Source organism: Engystomops pustulosus, chromosome 2 (assembly GCF_040894005.1).
Source record: "Engystomops pustulosus chromosome 2, aEngPut4.maternal, whole genome shotgun sequence".
Classification (NCBI taxonomy): Eukaryota; Metazoa; Chordata; class Amphibia; order Anura; family Leptodactylidae; genus Engystomops; species Engystomops pustulosus.
Genome location: NC_092412.1, coordinates 13,854,292 through 13,871,986, shown reverse-complemented (window position 1 = coordinate 13,871,986; position 17,695 = coordinate 13,854,292). Strand labels below are relative to the sequence as shown.

Genomic DNA, 17,695 nt, shown 5'->3' with positions numbered 1-17,695 from the left:
AGTCCTAACCTGTATCCAACCACTCCGGTGCTCTAAACGTTATACAACCACTGAGGTTTCTTGGACTGCAACCGACCAACCACTGAGTTGTCCTAGAATGCCTCTTTAATACCACTATGGTAGTCGTGGGATTCTCTTTTTGTATAACAACGAATTGACCTTCTGGCTAAGCTGCTGTGTTCTACTCATACTTATCAGTGGTTTAGGCACCAGAAATTGTATGAAATAGGAAACCACATGGTATAATGCTTAAAAGGTGCCTCACAAATATGACAACGACCACCGGATCAAAGCCAGATGGCAGGTTGTGAGAAAGCCAGATATTTATTAGTGCCCTAGGAGGATTGACACTGGAGTGCCCAAATTGACTGCCTGTCCGATCCCACTAAGTGATGGAACATCACTTTTATACTTTTGAGCACACTCACTTGAGCACTATTTGCCTTCTATCTCCTGGTTTACGTCAGATGTCTGGGCTGTTATTACCAGGCACCCAATATTTATGAAATCCTTTTTGTATAGTGTGTGTTCACAGGACATTTCTTGTAAGAACTAGGAGGAGGCTTTGTTTTGTGTCGCTATCGGTTTCCTCAGCCCTCTCCAACACAGATCCTCTGCTCCCCAGGAAGGCACACCATGACAGTTACTAGGTAAAGCCAGGAGCACTTGGTTTTTCCTCAAGCTTCGGCAATGTGAAACCGTTGATCTCTGACCACTGCGTGGCCTTCTGACTTGGAGGATTAGAGCTGCTTTATGGAGGGAATGGGCCTGGTGATGGGAGCTTACTTATCCAGTTTTTGAGGGCCTCACAAAACTTTTTCATGCAGAAGTGGGAGAGAGCATGATCTCTGGCTGTCCAAAAATATTTAGAAGATCTTTACAAAATGAAAATTAAGTTCAAAAGTAAATTTATCACTTCAGGAATGAAAAAAAATTACAGTTTGAACAAAACAAAGGAACACTAAATTATTATTTTAGTCTAACAACTCAAACTAAACAATTAACAAGTTATTTACTTTTACAGTGATTCACATGAAAATTTAATTCCAAAAAGAGAAAGGAAAAGAAAATAACCTAAGTCGTTTTGCAATAAGAGAAGCCATTGTGGTGGAGGCAGTGATGGTGCAGCAGATGACATGGAGGCACCGGGGCAGGTACAAAGCATTCTCAAAGACAATTCAAGCAAATCGGGGAGGAGCAACTCAAGAAAACAGATATGTTTAGACCTAAATGAATGGTACAAGTTCCCAAATGTAAATGATACCGATCATATGGAGAGGAAGGGAGCTGATTGTAAAATCCTTTGATGGCCATCAGCGCAGCTTCACTGCCACCAAGACACCGGGGGATGAGCTGCTGACAATAACAGGTGATATATAACATGTAACAGTCACCCAAGAAACCATTTGTTCTGTAATCATATACAAAAGGACAGATATGGAATAGGAATCAAGCTCTAAACTTGCCACATTTCTTACACTATTAGCATTAACATCTCTTCTCCTCCGTGTGTTTTCTCTTGTGTGCAACAAGACTTGATTTATACATAAAACATTTTCCACATTCAATACATAAAAATGGCTTCTCCCCTGTGTGGGTTCTATTATGATCAACAAGATCTGATTTATAATTAAAACATTTCCCACATTCAGTACATAAAAAAGGCCTCTCTCCTGTGTGAGTTCTCTGATGTACCAAAAGCTTTCCTCTTTCCCGAAAGCATTTTCCGCATTCAGTACATGAAAATGGCTTCTCCCCTGTGTGAGTTCCCCGGTGTCTAGAAAGCTTTCCCTTTTCCTTAAAACATTTTCCACATTCAGCACATGAAAATGGCTTTATGCCTGTGTGTGTCATCTGGTGTTGAACAAGACCAGGTTTATGACTAAAACATTTTCCACATTCGGTACATGAAAATGGTTTCTCCCCAGTGTGAATAATCTGATGTCTAAAAAGATCTCTTTTTTGGCTAAAACATTTTCCACATTCATTACATGAAAATGGTTTCTCCCCAGTGTGAATAATCTGATGTCTAAAAAGATCTCTTTTTTGGCTAAAACATTTTCCACATTCAGTACATGAAAATGATTTCTCTATGTGAGTTCTGTGATGTCTAAAAAGATCTCCTTTTTGGCTAAACAATTTTCCACATTTAGTGCATGAAAATGGCAGAATTTCTATATGAATTCTCTGATGATGTATTAGACTATCTTTCTTACCAAACCCTTTTCCACATTCGGTACATGAAAATGGCTTCTCTCCTGTGTGAGTTCTCTGATGTCTAGAAAGCTTTCCTTTTTCACCAAAACATTTTCCACATTCACTACATAAAAATGGCTTCTCTCCTGTGTGAGTTCTCTGATGTCTAGAAAGCTTTCCTTTTTCGCCAAAACATTTTCCGCATTCAGTACATGAAAATGGCTTTTCTCCGATGTGAATTTTCATGTGTTGAATAAGACCTGCTTTCTTACCAAAACATTTCCCACATTCAGTACATGAAAGTGGCTTCTCTTCTGTGTGAGTTCTTTGATGTTTAGAAAAAACTGATTTGTGAGTAAAAACCTTTCCACATTCAATACATGAATAAGGCTTCTCCTCTGATTTGTGAGTTCTCTGATGTTTGTTAAGAATTGATTGATTCCTAAAACATTTTTCACATTTGGGACATGAAAATGGTTTCTCCAGTGTATGAATTTTCACATGTTGATCCAAACTTGATTTCTGCATAAACCGCTTCGAACATGAAAACTTCCTTTCATCTCCATTATTTCCCTTTACTGTGGAAAGATGTGACTGATTATCTTCTACTCTGCCACAAAGAGATGAGGGGGGACGTCTACGGGAACTTCTTTTATTTTTGTCTCCTAAAAATTATAGTCAAGAAATTAATATTGGAAGTTTCCTTTACAAGCAGAAGTAAAGCAACATCTCCGTAACATATAGTCGGCTATAGATAAAAAAAACTGCCAACATCGTAGATATTCATTGCTTATATAATACATTTTCAGATAATCTGATTAAAATCCAACAAAATCATCAAATCCTTAGAAACTGGATTTTTCTACTTCCGGGACATAAGAGGATTGTGTAATCAGAAATTCCCATCTCACCCTAGAGCCGAACAGTCCCAGAAAATGGCTAAAATAAATGTAGAAAAATCACTTTCCGTCACATATACAGGACACCTGTACTATAACATAACCACCATCCAGATATATTGCCAGGTATATACTTCATACTTAGTGAGATAGAATTTCGAGTTCATCTATTTTATGGCAGGAACAGTCCTTTAAGTGATTCTTATCAAACATCCCAAAACAAATTCCACAAGGAAAACAATCTACCTCAATATTCACAAAAAAATAATTCTTCCCAGTAATAGTAATAACAACCATGATTAGAGACATTTCTGGGTTCTATTTAAGTTCTTCCATTTTTAAGTATATAAGTCTAAATCACTATATCCAGCCTCAAAAGTCTGAGGAAATGAATCATCCAATAAATATGGGTATAGACTGATATGACCAGATGAGGAAACCAGAGACAGATGAGCCGGTGTCTATGTCATCTCCATCTCCTCCCCTGGATGTGACCTCTCCCTGCAATGTATAAGGGAAGAATAACCCACAAGATACATGAAAGGCTCTTACCCTCCTCTGTCACTGATGAGGGGATTTCCTCTCCGCTCCTCCTTCCACCACAACTTTCCTGGAAAGATCCCACATGAGGGACATGAGAAAACAAGGAGAGGTGTCCAGAGATTAAATTATATATAAGCGATGGACAAAAATCTCTAGAAGGCAGGAACATGGTGGAAATGATTCCCTACAGGAAGAAACAGAATCAACATTAATTTGTAAAATAATTTGATTAGATTACTGTATAAAACGTTGTGATCGGATTCTGAGGTGGAGACCGCAATTATGGACACCAGGTCTTAGATTATCCAGTTCTTCTACTCTGAACTGCACGCTTTACCACAGTCTTTATTAAAACTAGAAACCATTTGTTGGCTAAACCTACCACAGTAACCATCAACAACATCACATAGATCCTCCACCCACTGCTGCTGGAGAAGGTTAGTAGAAGCCTCATTATATCAATCTACAGAGGATTTAAAGGAATCACAGCTCCATATACCTGATGATTCCATGGGAAAATCTGCTCCGGATCCTCTGGACAATCTTGAGAATATTCACGACTAGAACATCTATCTGGGTGATTTTTCTGACTGGATCCATCTTAAGGAAATATACAAAGTGATTGAATACATTTTATAGTGATAATCCAATGATGGATTAGTCTAGGTGACCTCACACCTGCTCTTTTCTCTATACTCAGGAAGGTCTCATCTTACCTGTTGATGTGAGGAGCTGGTGGTCCTCCATCATGATGTCCTTGTACTGCTCCTTGTGTCCTTTTATATACTCCCACTCCTCCATAGAGAAATAGACAGTGATGTCCTGACACCTTATAGGAACCTGACACACACAATGACACAGTCATCACCCAGACACCTCCCTTGTGTTATTGTACAATGTCCCAGTATTCCTGGCAGCGCTCACCTCTCCGCTCAGCAGCTCAGTGATCCTGGAGGTAAGTTCTAGGATCTTCTGCTCATGTATCAGTGAATGAGGTGGAGGCTTGGTGTTGTGGCTCTGGGTCCATCCTCCTGACACACTGGGTGTCACAGACTCACCAGACGACTTCTTTAATACTGTGAAATCCTGTTTATGAGGAGACACTGCTCAATACATAGTATTGGATGATATTTACTTTTTGAAGTTTAATTCATAGAGATAAGGTCGATGTCCTGTGAGGTTCTCACCTCCCCAGTTATCAAGGAGATGATCTCCAGGGTTAGGTCCAGGATCCTAGCAGCTATCTGTTCTCTGTTCTTCTCAATTCCTGGTAGACCTTTCACCATTTTTACATCCTTGTACTGGTCCTTGTGTCCTTCTATATACTCCCACTCCTCCATGGAGAAATAGACAGTGACGTCCTGACACCTTATAGGAACCTGACACACACACAATGACACAGTCATCACCCAGACACCTCCCTTGTGTTATTGTACAATGTCCCAGCATTCCCGGCAGCGCTCACCTCTCCGCTCAGCAGCTCAGTGATCCTGGAGGTAAGTTCTAGGATCTTCTGCTCATGTATCAGTGAATGAGGTGGAGGCTCGGTGATGGGGCTCTGGGTCCATCCTCCTGACACACGGGGGGTCACACACTCACCAGACGACTTCTTCACTACTGTGTAATCCTGTGTATGGGGAGACACTGATCACTACATAGATCCTAAGAATCCTTCACCTCTCCAGTCATTTCCCACTGTTATTCCTAGAGATAAGAGCCGTGTCCTGGCAGACTCTCACCTCTCCGGTTATCAAGGAGATGATCTCCAGTGTGAGGTCCAGAATACTTGTATGCATCTGGTCTCCATTCTGGACCATCATCCTTAAATGGAAATTCTGTCTGTGAGGCTTCTGTATCTAAAGAATCTGAGGGAAAATTAGAAGGAATGAGGATAAATTCTATTTGGAAGAACATCTAACAATAGGATAGTGTGCATCTACTCCATGTTAAAAAAAACAATTTTTTGTATTGTTTCATCGTTGTGGTACCCTAACAAAGTATAACAGAATACAGATAATGCCTTAATATCCATTGGCAAGTGTCCAACAAGCGGTAAAAAGCCACCCCGCCCCCCCCCCAACATTACAACAACCAACCCGGTCAAACGATAGAGGGAGCATAGCAAAGTCCTCAACATCAACCTCTGAATACCTATGTAGTTATCACATTTTTAAAGGTACAAGTTGCAATAGAAGGTTAAATGACAAACATACAGTGGTAGGCCAAGCCAGCTAGAATAGGTAAAGAAAATTGACCAGGCAAATTGAGGCTATGTACACTAAACAGCATTTAAGTGGAGGAACAGCAGAGGCCCATCACCTTCAGAAATTTGTCAAGACAAGCTCTATGTTAAAAACAATATAAAAATCCAAGAATTCAGAGTATCGTATGGAGCTACATTACCCCTTCAACCCCTGGCTCTCCTTTTTTACTCACCAGCCCCCCAGGAGGAGGCAGCAAATGATAGCCAACAAATATCCACATATATTTCCCATTATTCACATACTCTTTCTACAGCATTCAACTGGGAAGGCTTCGAGTGTAAATACTCCGCATACACATACTTCACATTAATGTCAGGTTTGTGTAAGACTAGTCCTCACTGCTATATCCTGAGGAACTAAACTAAAACTAAACTAAAGTTGCCTGTAGATACGTTTAGGACAAGGGTAACATGAGCTAGGCTATAATGTTATGTATTAAAGTAGTTAACTAAATAAATTGGTGTATGTTGCACTAAATGTCATTGTTCAGGAGGAAAATCTGAAAACGTTGGAGAAGGGTGAAGACATTCAGCAAGGCATACTATCAACTATGAAAATCACGTTTGTAACGTGATAATCTTTTTTTCTATATTTCTATTTACTTCGTAAAAACAAACTCTGTTCTCTGTTAAAATCAACGATGTGGAGTGAAATCGTCAGACAGGAGCCATATCCCGGGAATGACTGCAGCAGTGGCAAGGAATAAGTATCTTCTTTAGCCAACCAAACTTGCCAGACTGGTTGCCCGTTTCAAAATAAGGTTAGTAAAAAAAACCCCACAGGACTGAGGTCAGACAGACATCTAGGGAGGTGTGAAATATCTTTAACACCTGGGGTACTATGCATATAATCCAATCTAGAGAGGGCATGGCACCTTGGGTCAAAGGCTGCATATGACCAGAGACATGGCGCAGGCTGAAATCATCACACCTCCCCTGAATGAAAGAGAAGAAGAAAGCGCCTTGGGGAACAAGGTGAGCACGTTTTTTTTTATTTTTTTATAATTGACTATTCGGGGGGGCAAAACTCTGGCTACCACAGGGGGAAGCACGGTGGCTATGACAATTGGCTACTCGGAAAGAACTGTAACCATTGCCACTAATGGCATAACTGATCCTTCGGGGTACACTAGAACACTATAAAAGAGATGGTCCGCTTTTTGCAAATTATATCGTTTGTGTAATTATAAGTTGTAAAATTATCCAATATACTTTTGGTGCATGGTCGTGTGATGGAGATGCAGGTGAACAAGCTGTTAGTATCATACGGCTCTTTGACAACGTCTCGTACATTAGTGTGTCTGTGACAGCCGAATTCTGTACTGTGAAGGGGGCAGCCCCCTGTAGTCACAGCAGCCCCATCCTCTCTGCATGTCTCTGTATACAGATCACTGATAGCAGTGATCCAATGCACTGTTACCATTAGATCACTAATGTGTGATCTATACATAAGATAAGTGAGGAACACATGTGACCCTGTAAAAAAGAAATTGCAATAAAAAAAAACCAAAATAAAATGGAAAAAAAATGAACCGTAAAAAAAATTAATTAATTTTCCTCATGGGAATTAAGCTGGGACATGGTGCTGAGGAATTCTCACCAGTGATCATAAGCCCATAACAACACATGGAGCTGGGAGACAGCCGCAAAAGAGCAGACAGATATAAAAACCTTCTTACAAACATACAACTACGTATCCACATATATACAACACACAGTGTACAAAAACTACAGTATGCAAAACTTAAAGATACACTTACTAGTCATGAAGGAAGACAGGGAAAGACTAGAAAATCAGCAGATATTTAGCAGATATTTATTACAGGGGCTGCAGGCTCCTTCTCCAGCCCTCCCATACTAACTGCTGTATCAGTGTCCGGCTTGTGTGAACAGCAGCTAGGGGAGGGGGTGTTTTTAGGAAGAAGTGTATCTTGTTTTGCTTTTGAGGTAGTCTCTCTGTGATGCAGGCTGCTGGTCTCTAAAGCTGCACAGAACAATGTGACTCCACAGAAGGCTCTTGAGTATGGAATGAAAGGCCTTGGGAAACTGCCTGGCTCCCTCCTCCTTTCCCTAGTTCCAGCCCTACTTACCCAGAGTTCCTCAGTGTGGCCGGTGGGCAGGGTCTCTTCTGACACAGTCTACATTAGGGGGTGGTGCAGCCTGTAGACGAGATGATGGGAGGTTATGGAGCAGCTTACTGAAGGCAAGTTAGCACTGAGCAGCAGATGTGCTCTGCCTCCACATCCCAATACCTGTGTTGTATATCGGCATATGTCAGGATTAGGAGAAGGGACTTGAAAGATATTGAAAGAAATTATTACCCCAGGACATCATGTAGTCACCATGTCTCCTCATGTATCTGCTCTCAGTCTCCTCATACACTGCAGACATGGCTGATATATCATATATAGGAGAATCATTACCCCAGGACATCATGTAGTCACCATGTCTCCTCATGTATCTGCTCCAGTCACCTCATACACTGCAGACATGTCTGATATATCATATATAGGAGAAATATTACCACAGGAGATCATGTAGTCACCATGTCTCCTCATGTATCTGCTCCAGTCACCTCACACACTGCAGACATGGCTGATATATCATATATAGGGGAATTATTACCACAGGACATCATGTAGTCACCATGTCTCCTCATGTATCTGCTCCAGTCACCTCATACACTGCAGACATGGCTGATATATCACATATAGGAGAATTATTACCACAGAACATCATGTAGTCACCATGTCTCCTCATGTATCTGCTCCCAGTCACCTCATACACTGCAGACATATCATATATAGGAGAATTATTACCACAGGATATCATGTAGTCACCATGTCTCCTCATGTATCTGCTCCCAGTCACCTCACACACTGCAGACATGTCTGATATATCATATATATAAGAGAATTATTACCACAGGAGATCATGTAGTCACCATGTCTCCTCATGTATCTGCTCCAGTCACTTCATACACTGCAGACATGGCTGATATATCATATATAGGAGAATTATTACCTCAGGACATCATGTAGTCACCATGTCTCCTCATGTATCTGCTCCAGTCACTTCATACACTGCAGACATGGCTGATATATCATATATAGGAGAATTATTACCACAGGACATCATGTAGTCACCATGTCTCCTCATGTATCTGCTTCCAGTCACCTCATACACTGCAGACATGGCTGATATATCATATATAGGAGAATTATTACCCCAGGACATCATGTAGTCACCATGTCTCCTCATGTATCTGCTCCTAGTCACCTCATACACTGCAGACATGTCTGATATATCATATATATAAGAGAATTATTACCACAGGAGATCATGTAGTCACCATGTCTCCTCATGTATCTGCTTCCAGTCACCTCATACACTGCAGACATGGCTGATATATCATATATAGGAGAATTATTACCCCAGGACATCATGTAGTCTCCATGTCTCCTCATGTATCTGCTCCCAGTCACCTCATACACTGCAGACATGGCTGATATATCATATATAGGAGAATTATTACCACAGGACATCATGTAGTCACCATGTTTTCTCATGATACTCCCCCTGTGAGCACATACAGCAGACATGGTGTATATATTACATATAACTGCCCCATAATGAAGCTTCTTCATGTGCTGCACAGGGTTGGCTCCAGGTTACAGTAGGCCATCTTATGGTTTTTTAATATAAAGATCCCCCTCGCTCCCTATGTATTCATTAGATACAGCCCCCATCACTACCATGTATTCATTAGATACAGCCACCTCACCCCCATAAATTCATGATGCACCCCCATGGATTCCATATGTACAGCCTTATGTGGGCCCCCCCCCCCACAGCAGCTCTGCGCCCAGGTACTTGCCCAGGTATGCCCAGTGCTGTCACCAGCCCTGTGCTCGGAGTTGCTATAGAAAGGACTGAGGGAATGTAGGCTCTCCCTTGTATAAAGACACTCTCTTAAGATCCCCGCACTCTGTGCTGATAATTATAACTTTTACAGACCTGCCACGGACAGCGCCGGGATCAAGGTGAAGAGAAGCGGAGGTGAATATTTATAGGTTTGATTTCCTTTATTGGACATCTATCACCAGGATGAAGGATTGTAAATCAAGCGCACTGACCTACTAGTGTATGCCCCCTCAGGCAGGATCTACTCTTCTTTAAGTGATCTTAGTGACACAGCCTGAAAAGGCTCTAATGACTGGGCATTTACAGCTCTGTAAGCTCTGAGGTCAACAACATCCGGATAATGGCAGCATGGCGTCCAGCTTCAGGACGACAATGACGACTTCCATCGGTTTTATGCTATATGGCACCACTTATATTTTACAGGTGTTTTGCTAGTGCCTTATACCTCAAAAAATCATGTGCAGCTAAGGCCGGTATGTCTATATGACCTACAGCATATAGCTATATATGTGTATATAAATACTTAATGCATACATATGTGATATATATATACCTAAAAGAATGGTCTCCTCTGTTGGGAGGAGCCTAAAGAGAAACATCAGCCTACAAAAGATACAAAGAAGAAAAAAGATGCTTTCTGTAGATGGAATATGTGTTTCAACAAATTACCCAGCGATTACAAAAAACGGTTTGCAAAAACTGTATTGATAATCTGCTGAAAGAGGAAAAATCCTATTTTATGGACGAGATGTGAACCTTTATTAAAGGGGTAAGTGCAGTGCTCGCTAGCATCTTCATTAGCATTTACAGAAAAGGCAGAGGGTAGAATATGTGTCAGAGTTGGAGGCAGAATCAGAGAAAGGATCTATTAAAGACTCTCTAGATCTTGACTCAACTCTATCTACTTCATCAATTCAGATGGAATCTAGATACCTGTTTGTCTCGGAAGACCTAGATCAACTACTTAAAGAAGTTAGAAACACCCTTAAGCCTGAAGATGTAGAAGAAGACAAGTCCATACAAGACAAACTTGTTGGGATTCTTAAAACGAAGAAAAAACATGTTTTTCCCATTAACAACACCTTAGGGAACTAATTCTGGAAGAGTGGAGAGATCCAGAGAATAGAATATCCTTGTCCAAGGAATTTAAAAACCGTTTGGCCTTTGAAGTAGAAACAAAAATGTGGAGTTCATTTCCCAAAGTAGATGCCCAAGTTACCTAGATAGCGAAAAAGTCTGACCTTCCATTTGAAGATGCGATTCAACTTAAGAATCGTTTTGATAGGAAAGCAGACAGCCTGTTAAAAAAAAACATGGGAGTCAGCCATGTGGAACCTGAAGTCAAACGACTTTTGTAGCCCGCACTCTATTTTTCTGGTTATCAGAACTAGAAAATCACATTAAAGATGGAACACCGAGGTGCCTTATCAAATTAAGCTAGAAGAACACTCTGCTTAAGGCAATGGAGCGGGAACTTTAGATCAAAATCTAAACTCTGTGGTCTCCCCTTTCAAGGTGAATATATGTTTGGGTCAGAGCTAGATATCATCCTTGAGAAGGCAGCTGATAGGAAAAAGGGTTTTTCAGAAGCAAAGACAACCCAAAGGAAACAGTCTTTTCGGGACCCCAAGGAAAAGAAGTTCCATACAGAGGGAAAGGAAAACAGGGGAAATGGAGTTACCCCAAAGGAGACAGAGGAAGATGCTTCCTCCTCAGTTCCAGCAAAGTCACTACAGAATTCAATAAATTACACCAGATTGGGAGGAAGACTGGAGAGGTTTCACCAACAATGGACAAGAATTACGTCAAATCCCTGGATTCTAACATTGTTGAAGGACGGCTACAGGTTGGAGTAAAAATCCCTTCCTCCCAAAAATTTCATTCTTATCAGACAACCATCAGTGGAACTTACACTATGGTAGGAAATTCAGAAATTGTTAACTCTAGATGTCATTTTTCCCTTTCCAGCTACAGAAACAGAGAAAGGTCATTACTCCACCATTGTTTCTGATCAAGAAACCAAATGGCTTTTTCAGGATGATCTGCAACCTAAAGAACCTAAACCAATATATTATATACAAAAAAATTCGAGATGGAGACGGTAAGTTCTGCAATTACGCAGATTTATACTGAAGCTTACATGTGCACGATCGACTCATCCCAGAAATTCCTAAGATTTGTGGTGCTCACACCTAATGGAGAGAGGGCTTATTTCCAATACAAGGCCCTATCTTAGAACAAAGGAAGCTGTCATAATCCCATACCTAAATGATCTCCTAATAATAGCATGTACGAAACAGGGATTAATCAAGCACAGGAACCTCACCATGGTCACACTCAAGCAACTGGGTTGGATCATAAATTTGGCCAAATCGAAACTAATTCCCGACAGGACAACGATATTTTTGCGTGTCTGTCTCAATTCAGAACTTCCTTTCTTCTGGAAGAAAAAATTATCAAGTTGATTCATCAAATAAAGGAGTTTCAGAAAAGAACCAACTGCTCCATAACGGAAGCCATGAGGATCTTGGGTAAGTTAACACAGTAAGATCCGGCCATGGATCCCGCCAAGGGTCTGCTACCAGAACTGGCAGATTTTACCACCTTCGTAGTCCAGCAGTCCCAGCAAATACTACGACAACCCAGCCTACTGCAGAACCTAGACTGCGAATACGCAGTGCTCCTTGCACATTGAATTGCTGCCATCGCCGTTTGCCACAGAACAGTTGAAGGTGGCTTTCATGATCAGTCTCCTTTCCCTGACATGGGCCAACCTCTGTGGGACAGGAACGACGCGGTCACAGCTAATATCACCACATTCCTCACTGAATTCCAGTCCATGTTTGAGGAACCAGCCCGGGATCATCTGCTAAAACTGCCGTGCTGAGCTTATGCCAAGGCGACTTGTCTGTTGGTGTCAGGGTCAGTTCCACACTCTGGCTTCTGAGTTAGCCTAGAATGAATTTGGGGCGTAGATTGTCTACCCTTTGCATACCTTTGTTGAATCCTAATTACCTCTGATATCTCAAACCTACAGAAACTTCATCAATTTTAATTCTTTTGCTGTAGTAGCTTTACTTCAGCCATCAGAAGAGCTTCTGGTCACCCTGGGAATAGATCAACATACACAGGAGCATACTACCTTGGTTAGTTGCATGAGGTCAATTAGCAGTCATTGGAACGGATAGAGGTGTCTTGGTGTGTATGTTTGTGGGTGTTTCCCTACACTATTGTGGTTATGCACATGTGAAATAAGCTTGTGTAAACCTGGCTACTGTAGTAATGAAGCCGGGTGTAAACCATTGTATGTCCACTAGAGAGCACATAGCATTTTTAGACCGGTGAGGTGGACATTATTATTATTATTATTATTATTATTATTATTATTATAGCCATGGTATATCAAGACTATGTGAAACTTAAGTTTTTGAAACTTTTTGGGAAGAAGTTCACAATAAGATCTTCTCTGATTTTTCCCATTGAGGTCTAGGTTAACTAGGGTACCAAAGACCGTAATCTGTAGGCTATTGTTTAGAGCTAAAGGAATGATTGCAATATATCGGTTGAATCCAAACCCACCTGTGCTTACTCATTGGATGACTTTATCACATAAGATAAAAATGTTTGAAAAGTATTACAATAAAATAAATAAATGGAACCATTGGGAGGACATTTGGTTGAGGTAAAATATTGTTTTTGTTTCAGGATAGGTATGGGTTGGCTAAGATATCGGATGAAAGAAATTACATTAATAAAACTCTAAGGCTATATTCACACTGCCGTTGCCCGCCCGTACCGTACCGTAGCGGGCAACGGCAGTGTACGGGGAGAGGAGGAGGAGGTGAGCGCAGCTCACCCCGCCCCTCTCCATAGGAAGTAATGGCGCACGGCGCCGTATTACGGTAAAACATAGGACAGGTCCTATCTTTTTCCGGGTACGGAGTGGTACGGTGCCGCACGTGTGCTGCACCGTATCGCTCCCGTAGGGCGCCGTGCGCCCATTGCGTCTATGGAGGACGTATATCGGCCGTATATACGTCCTCCATACGTTAGTGTGAATGTAGCCTAACTTAGCATAACCTAGACTAGTATATTGCTGAAATACTACTTCATAGTATTCAAGGGGACATCCCTTTCAGCTCCTTCCAACTCTGACCCTCCACTCCACAGGAAGGAACACCCCGACATTTACGGGAGAACATGTGTATGTGTTTTAAAGTTTTCCCCTGTAACAGAGGCATCTATAAGAGCCTCAATTGCAGGGGAAATGACCACCTGTGACTGGTGGTGCTGATCAGAGCTGGCCTGGGTCTAATTAGACCCAGCAGATCTGTTTAAACCCGTCGGTCACTTGATCTCCGAGTCTATAGAGCCGGTGGCCACGCCAGCTCCGCTCCTCTATGCATCGCGCTCATTCAGTAACAAACCGCATCTCCCTTCTCCTGCGCATGAGGAGCTGCCGGCCGCGTCGCTACTCACTGCCCATGTCGGCAATACAAGGCTCGCTGCGCAAGCGCAAAGCTTTCTTGTGCTGTGAGCCAACATCATTAGGGGGTGGGTCAGGACAGGGAAGATGTGGAAGGGGTTTTATTGCATTATGTAGAGTGGGGCGCCAAGTCCATCCATTATACAAACGACCAGGCGTTAGAATTTGAAATGCGCAGCACCCGGGACGTCACAGCCCTGTGGTGGCAGAGAGCCGGGTAAAGGTGGATAATGCCTAGTTCGCTAACAAAGTAACACGTGATAAAAACACCATTGCTATGTACTGTATAGTGTCTATAGGAACCTGTCACCAGTGAAAAATACCCCTCTAGTGACAGGTTCCCTTTAACATCTCTACCGTGTGTATTTTCTTCAACAAAACATTTTCCATATTCAGTACATTACAATGGCTTCTCTCCTGTGTGAGTTCTCTGGTGGCTAGACAAATGTCCTTTTTGGCTAAAACATTTTCCACATTCAGTACATGAGAATCGCTTCTCCCCTGTGTGAATTTTATGATGTCTAACAAGATCGCTTTTTCTGATAAAACATTTTTCACATTCAGAACATGAAAATGATGTCTCCCCTGTGTGAATTGTATGGTGTCTAAAAAGTTCTCCTTTTCGGCTAAAACATTTTTCACATTCAGTGCATGAAAATGGCTTCTCTCCTGTGTGAGTTCTCTGGTGGCTAGACAAATGTCCTTTTTGGCTAAAACATTTTCCACATTCAGAACATAAAAATGGCTTCTCCCCTGTGTGAATTGTCTGATGTCTAACAAGATATGTTTTTCCAAAAAAACATTTTCCACATTCAGTACAGGAAAATGGCTTCTCCCCTGTGTGAATTGTCAGGTGTTGAATAAGACCTTCTTTCTCACCAAAACATTTTCCACATTCTGTACATGAAAATGGCTTCTCCCCTTTGTGAGTTCTCTGATGTCTAGAGAGATTTCCTTTTTCATTGAAGCATTTTCCACATATAGTACATGAAAGTGGCTTCTCCCCTGTGTGAGTTCTCTGGTGGCTAGACAAATGTCCTTTTTGGCTAAAACATTTTCCACATTCAGTACTTGAGAATCGCTTCTCCCCTGTGTGAATTGTATGATGTCTAAAAAGTTCTCCTTTTCGGCTAAAACATTTTTCATGTTCAGTGCATGAAAATGGCTTCTCCCCTGTGTGAGTTCTCTGATGTCCAGACAAATTTCCTTTTTGGCTAAAACATTTTCCACATTCAGAACATGAAAATGGCTTCTTCCCTGTGTGAGTTCTCTCATGTTTAGAGAGATTTCCCTTTTCACTAAAGCATTTTCCACATACAGGACATGAAAATGGTTTCTCCCCTGCATGAATTTTCACATGTTGATCAAGACTCGATTTCTGAGTAAACCGCTTGTCGAATGAAACCCTATTTTTATCTCCCTTCTCTGTGGAAAGATGTGATTGATTATCTTCTATGTCAACACGAGGAGATGAGGGGGGACGTCCATGGGAACCTCCTTTACTTTTGTCTCCTAAAAAATTAGAGTCAAGAATCAATATTGGAAGTTTCCTTTACAAGCAGAAGTAAAGCAACGTGTCAGTAACATACAATATAGATAAAAACTAGCAACATCATGGATATTCAGGGCCGGGTTTAGACAAAGTGGGGCCCAGGGCAAAACTAAAAGCGGGGCCCAAAATAAAGCAGTCACATTCAGTAAGAGGCTTCATTTAGCCCTGCACAAAAATAACACAGTGGGGCAGATTTATCAAGCAGTCTGAAAGTCAGAATATTTCTAGTTGCCCATGGCAACCAATCACAGCTCAGCTTTCATTTTACCAGTGCTCATGAATATTTTAAAGGGGATTGCCATGGGCAACTAGAAATATTCTGACTTTCAGACTGCTTGATAAATCTGCTCGAATGTGGTTTACAAACAGTAGTATGATAAGGAAAACCGTCATATGGGACTGTAGGAGAATTGTATAGGAGATAGACAGATGATAGGTCGATGGATGATAAATATATATATAAATATGAAAGATGATATAGATTTATAGTTACAAGATCGATAGATTTATAGATGCATAAATATGAAGTAGGTTATATGTAGATAGTTGATAGAAGATAGATAGAAAATAGATAGATATGAGATAGATAGATAGATAGATAGATAGATAGATAGATAGAAGTCCACATTAGGACAGGGGGCCCTGGGCAAATATCCAGTTTGCCGCCCCCTGACACTGGCCCAATAGATATTCATTGCTTATATAATACATTGTCATATAATCTAATACAACAACCAAATACTAAACAGAAGTCATCTGATCCTTAGAAATCGGATTCTTCTACATTCAGGACATAAGAGGATTGTGTAACCAGAGATTCCCATCTCACCCTAGAGCCTAACAGTCCTAGAAAATGGCTGAAATAAGTGGAGGAAGTCGCGTTCAGCCACATATACAGGACACCTGTACTATAACATAACCACCATCCAGATACATGGCCAGCTGTATACTTCATGCTTAGTGAGATAGAAATTCAAATTAATCTATTACCATTCAGTTCTTCCATTTATAAATCTATAAATGTCTGAGGAGAGGAAACATCCAATAATATTCCTCAGAGCCGCATAGTAACACAACATGTGGGTACAGACGGATGTGACTGGAGGAGGAGACCAGAGACAGATGAGCCGGTGTCTATGTCATCTCCATCTCCTCCCCTGGATGTGACCTCTCCCTGCAATGTATAAGGGAAGAATAACCCACAAGATACATGAAAGGCTCTTACCCTCCTCTGTCACTGATGAGGGGATTTCCTCTCCGCTCCTCCTTCCACCACAACTTTCCTGGAAAGAAGGAATGGACAATAAATCTCTACAAGGCAGTAACTAAGAGAAAATAATCTCCTACAGAAGGAAACAGGATCCACATTTATCCAATTATTTTACACATCAACTTAAATGTTCCGGTTATATTACTGCCTAAAACAATTAGATCCGATCCTAAGGTGGAGACTGCGCTCATGGACTCAAGGATCTTGGCTTGATCAGTTCTCCTGCTCTGAACTTCACTATTTTTGATGCTCTTTATCACAATTTTTAATAAAACTAAAAAACATTTGTTGGCTCGACCTACCACAGCAACGATTAACGTCATCCCATACTGTAAATCCACCACCCATTACTGCTGGAGGAGCTTAGTAGAAGCTTAATTATATAAATCTACATAGAATTCACAGGAATCGCAGCTGCATCACCTGATGATCCTGTGGACAATCTTGGGGATCTTCAGGACGGGGACATCTCTCTGGTGGATTTCTCTGACTGGATCCATCTATAGGAAATATACACAGTGACTGATACATTGTCTATATGTGATGATGAGATGATGGAGGA

At 41.3% G+C, this 17,695-nt stretch overlaps 3 protein-coding genes across 4 annotated transcripts in view; 1 reads left to right on the top strand and 2 right to left on the bottom strand.

The window, feature by feature from the left end:
• Nucleotides 1–17,695, top strand: part of LOC140119963 (uncharacterized) — a 1,020,783-nt gene that overhangs the window by 456,825 nt on the left and 546,263 nt on the right. The gene's annotated exons all lie outside the window — the stretch shown is intronic.
• Nucleotides 1–17,695, bottom strand: part of LOC140119780 (uncharacterized) — a 272,257-nt gene that overhangs the window by 226,958 nt on the left and 27,604 nt on the right. The window lies entirely within an intron of this gene.
• LOC140119767 (uncharacterized) lies at nt 139–17,456 on the bottom strand. The gene is made up of 12 exons (XM_072139119.1): nt 17,279–17,456; nt 14,716–15,823; nt 12,721–12,778; nt 12,500–12,601; nt 12,152–12,265; nt 5,378–5,494; nt 4,826–5,059; nt 4,563–4,724; nt 4,355–4,478; nt 4,138–4,238; nt 3,648–3,822; nt 139–2,861 (listed from the first exon to the last, which is right to left on the bottom strand). The coding sequence occupies exons 1-12, from the start codon at nt 17,454–17,456 to the stop codon at nt 1,489–1,491; spliced, it is 3,846 nt and encodes a 1,281-aa protein (XP_071995220.1). The 3' UTR covers nt 139–1,488.

Excerpts from the sequence above, each read along its gene's own strand:
- LOC140119767 (XM_072139119.1), bottom strand. The coding sequence starts at position 17,456 with ATGACGTTAATCGTTGCTGTGGTAGGTCGAGCCAACAAATGTTTTTTA. Across the intron at positions 4,725-4,825 it reads TCTCCTTGATAACTGGGGAG|GATTTCACAGTATTAAAGAA; the intron begins GTGAGAACCTCA and ends CCTCATAAACAG. Across the intron at positions 3,823-4,137 it reads TTTTCCCATGGAATCATCAG|GGAATCATTTCCACCATGTT; the intron begins GTATATGGAGCT and ends TTCTTCCTGTAG.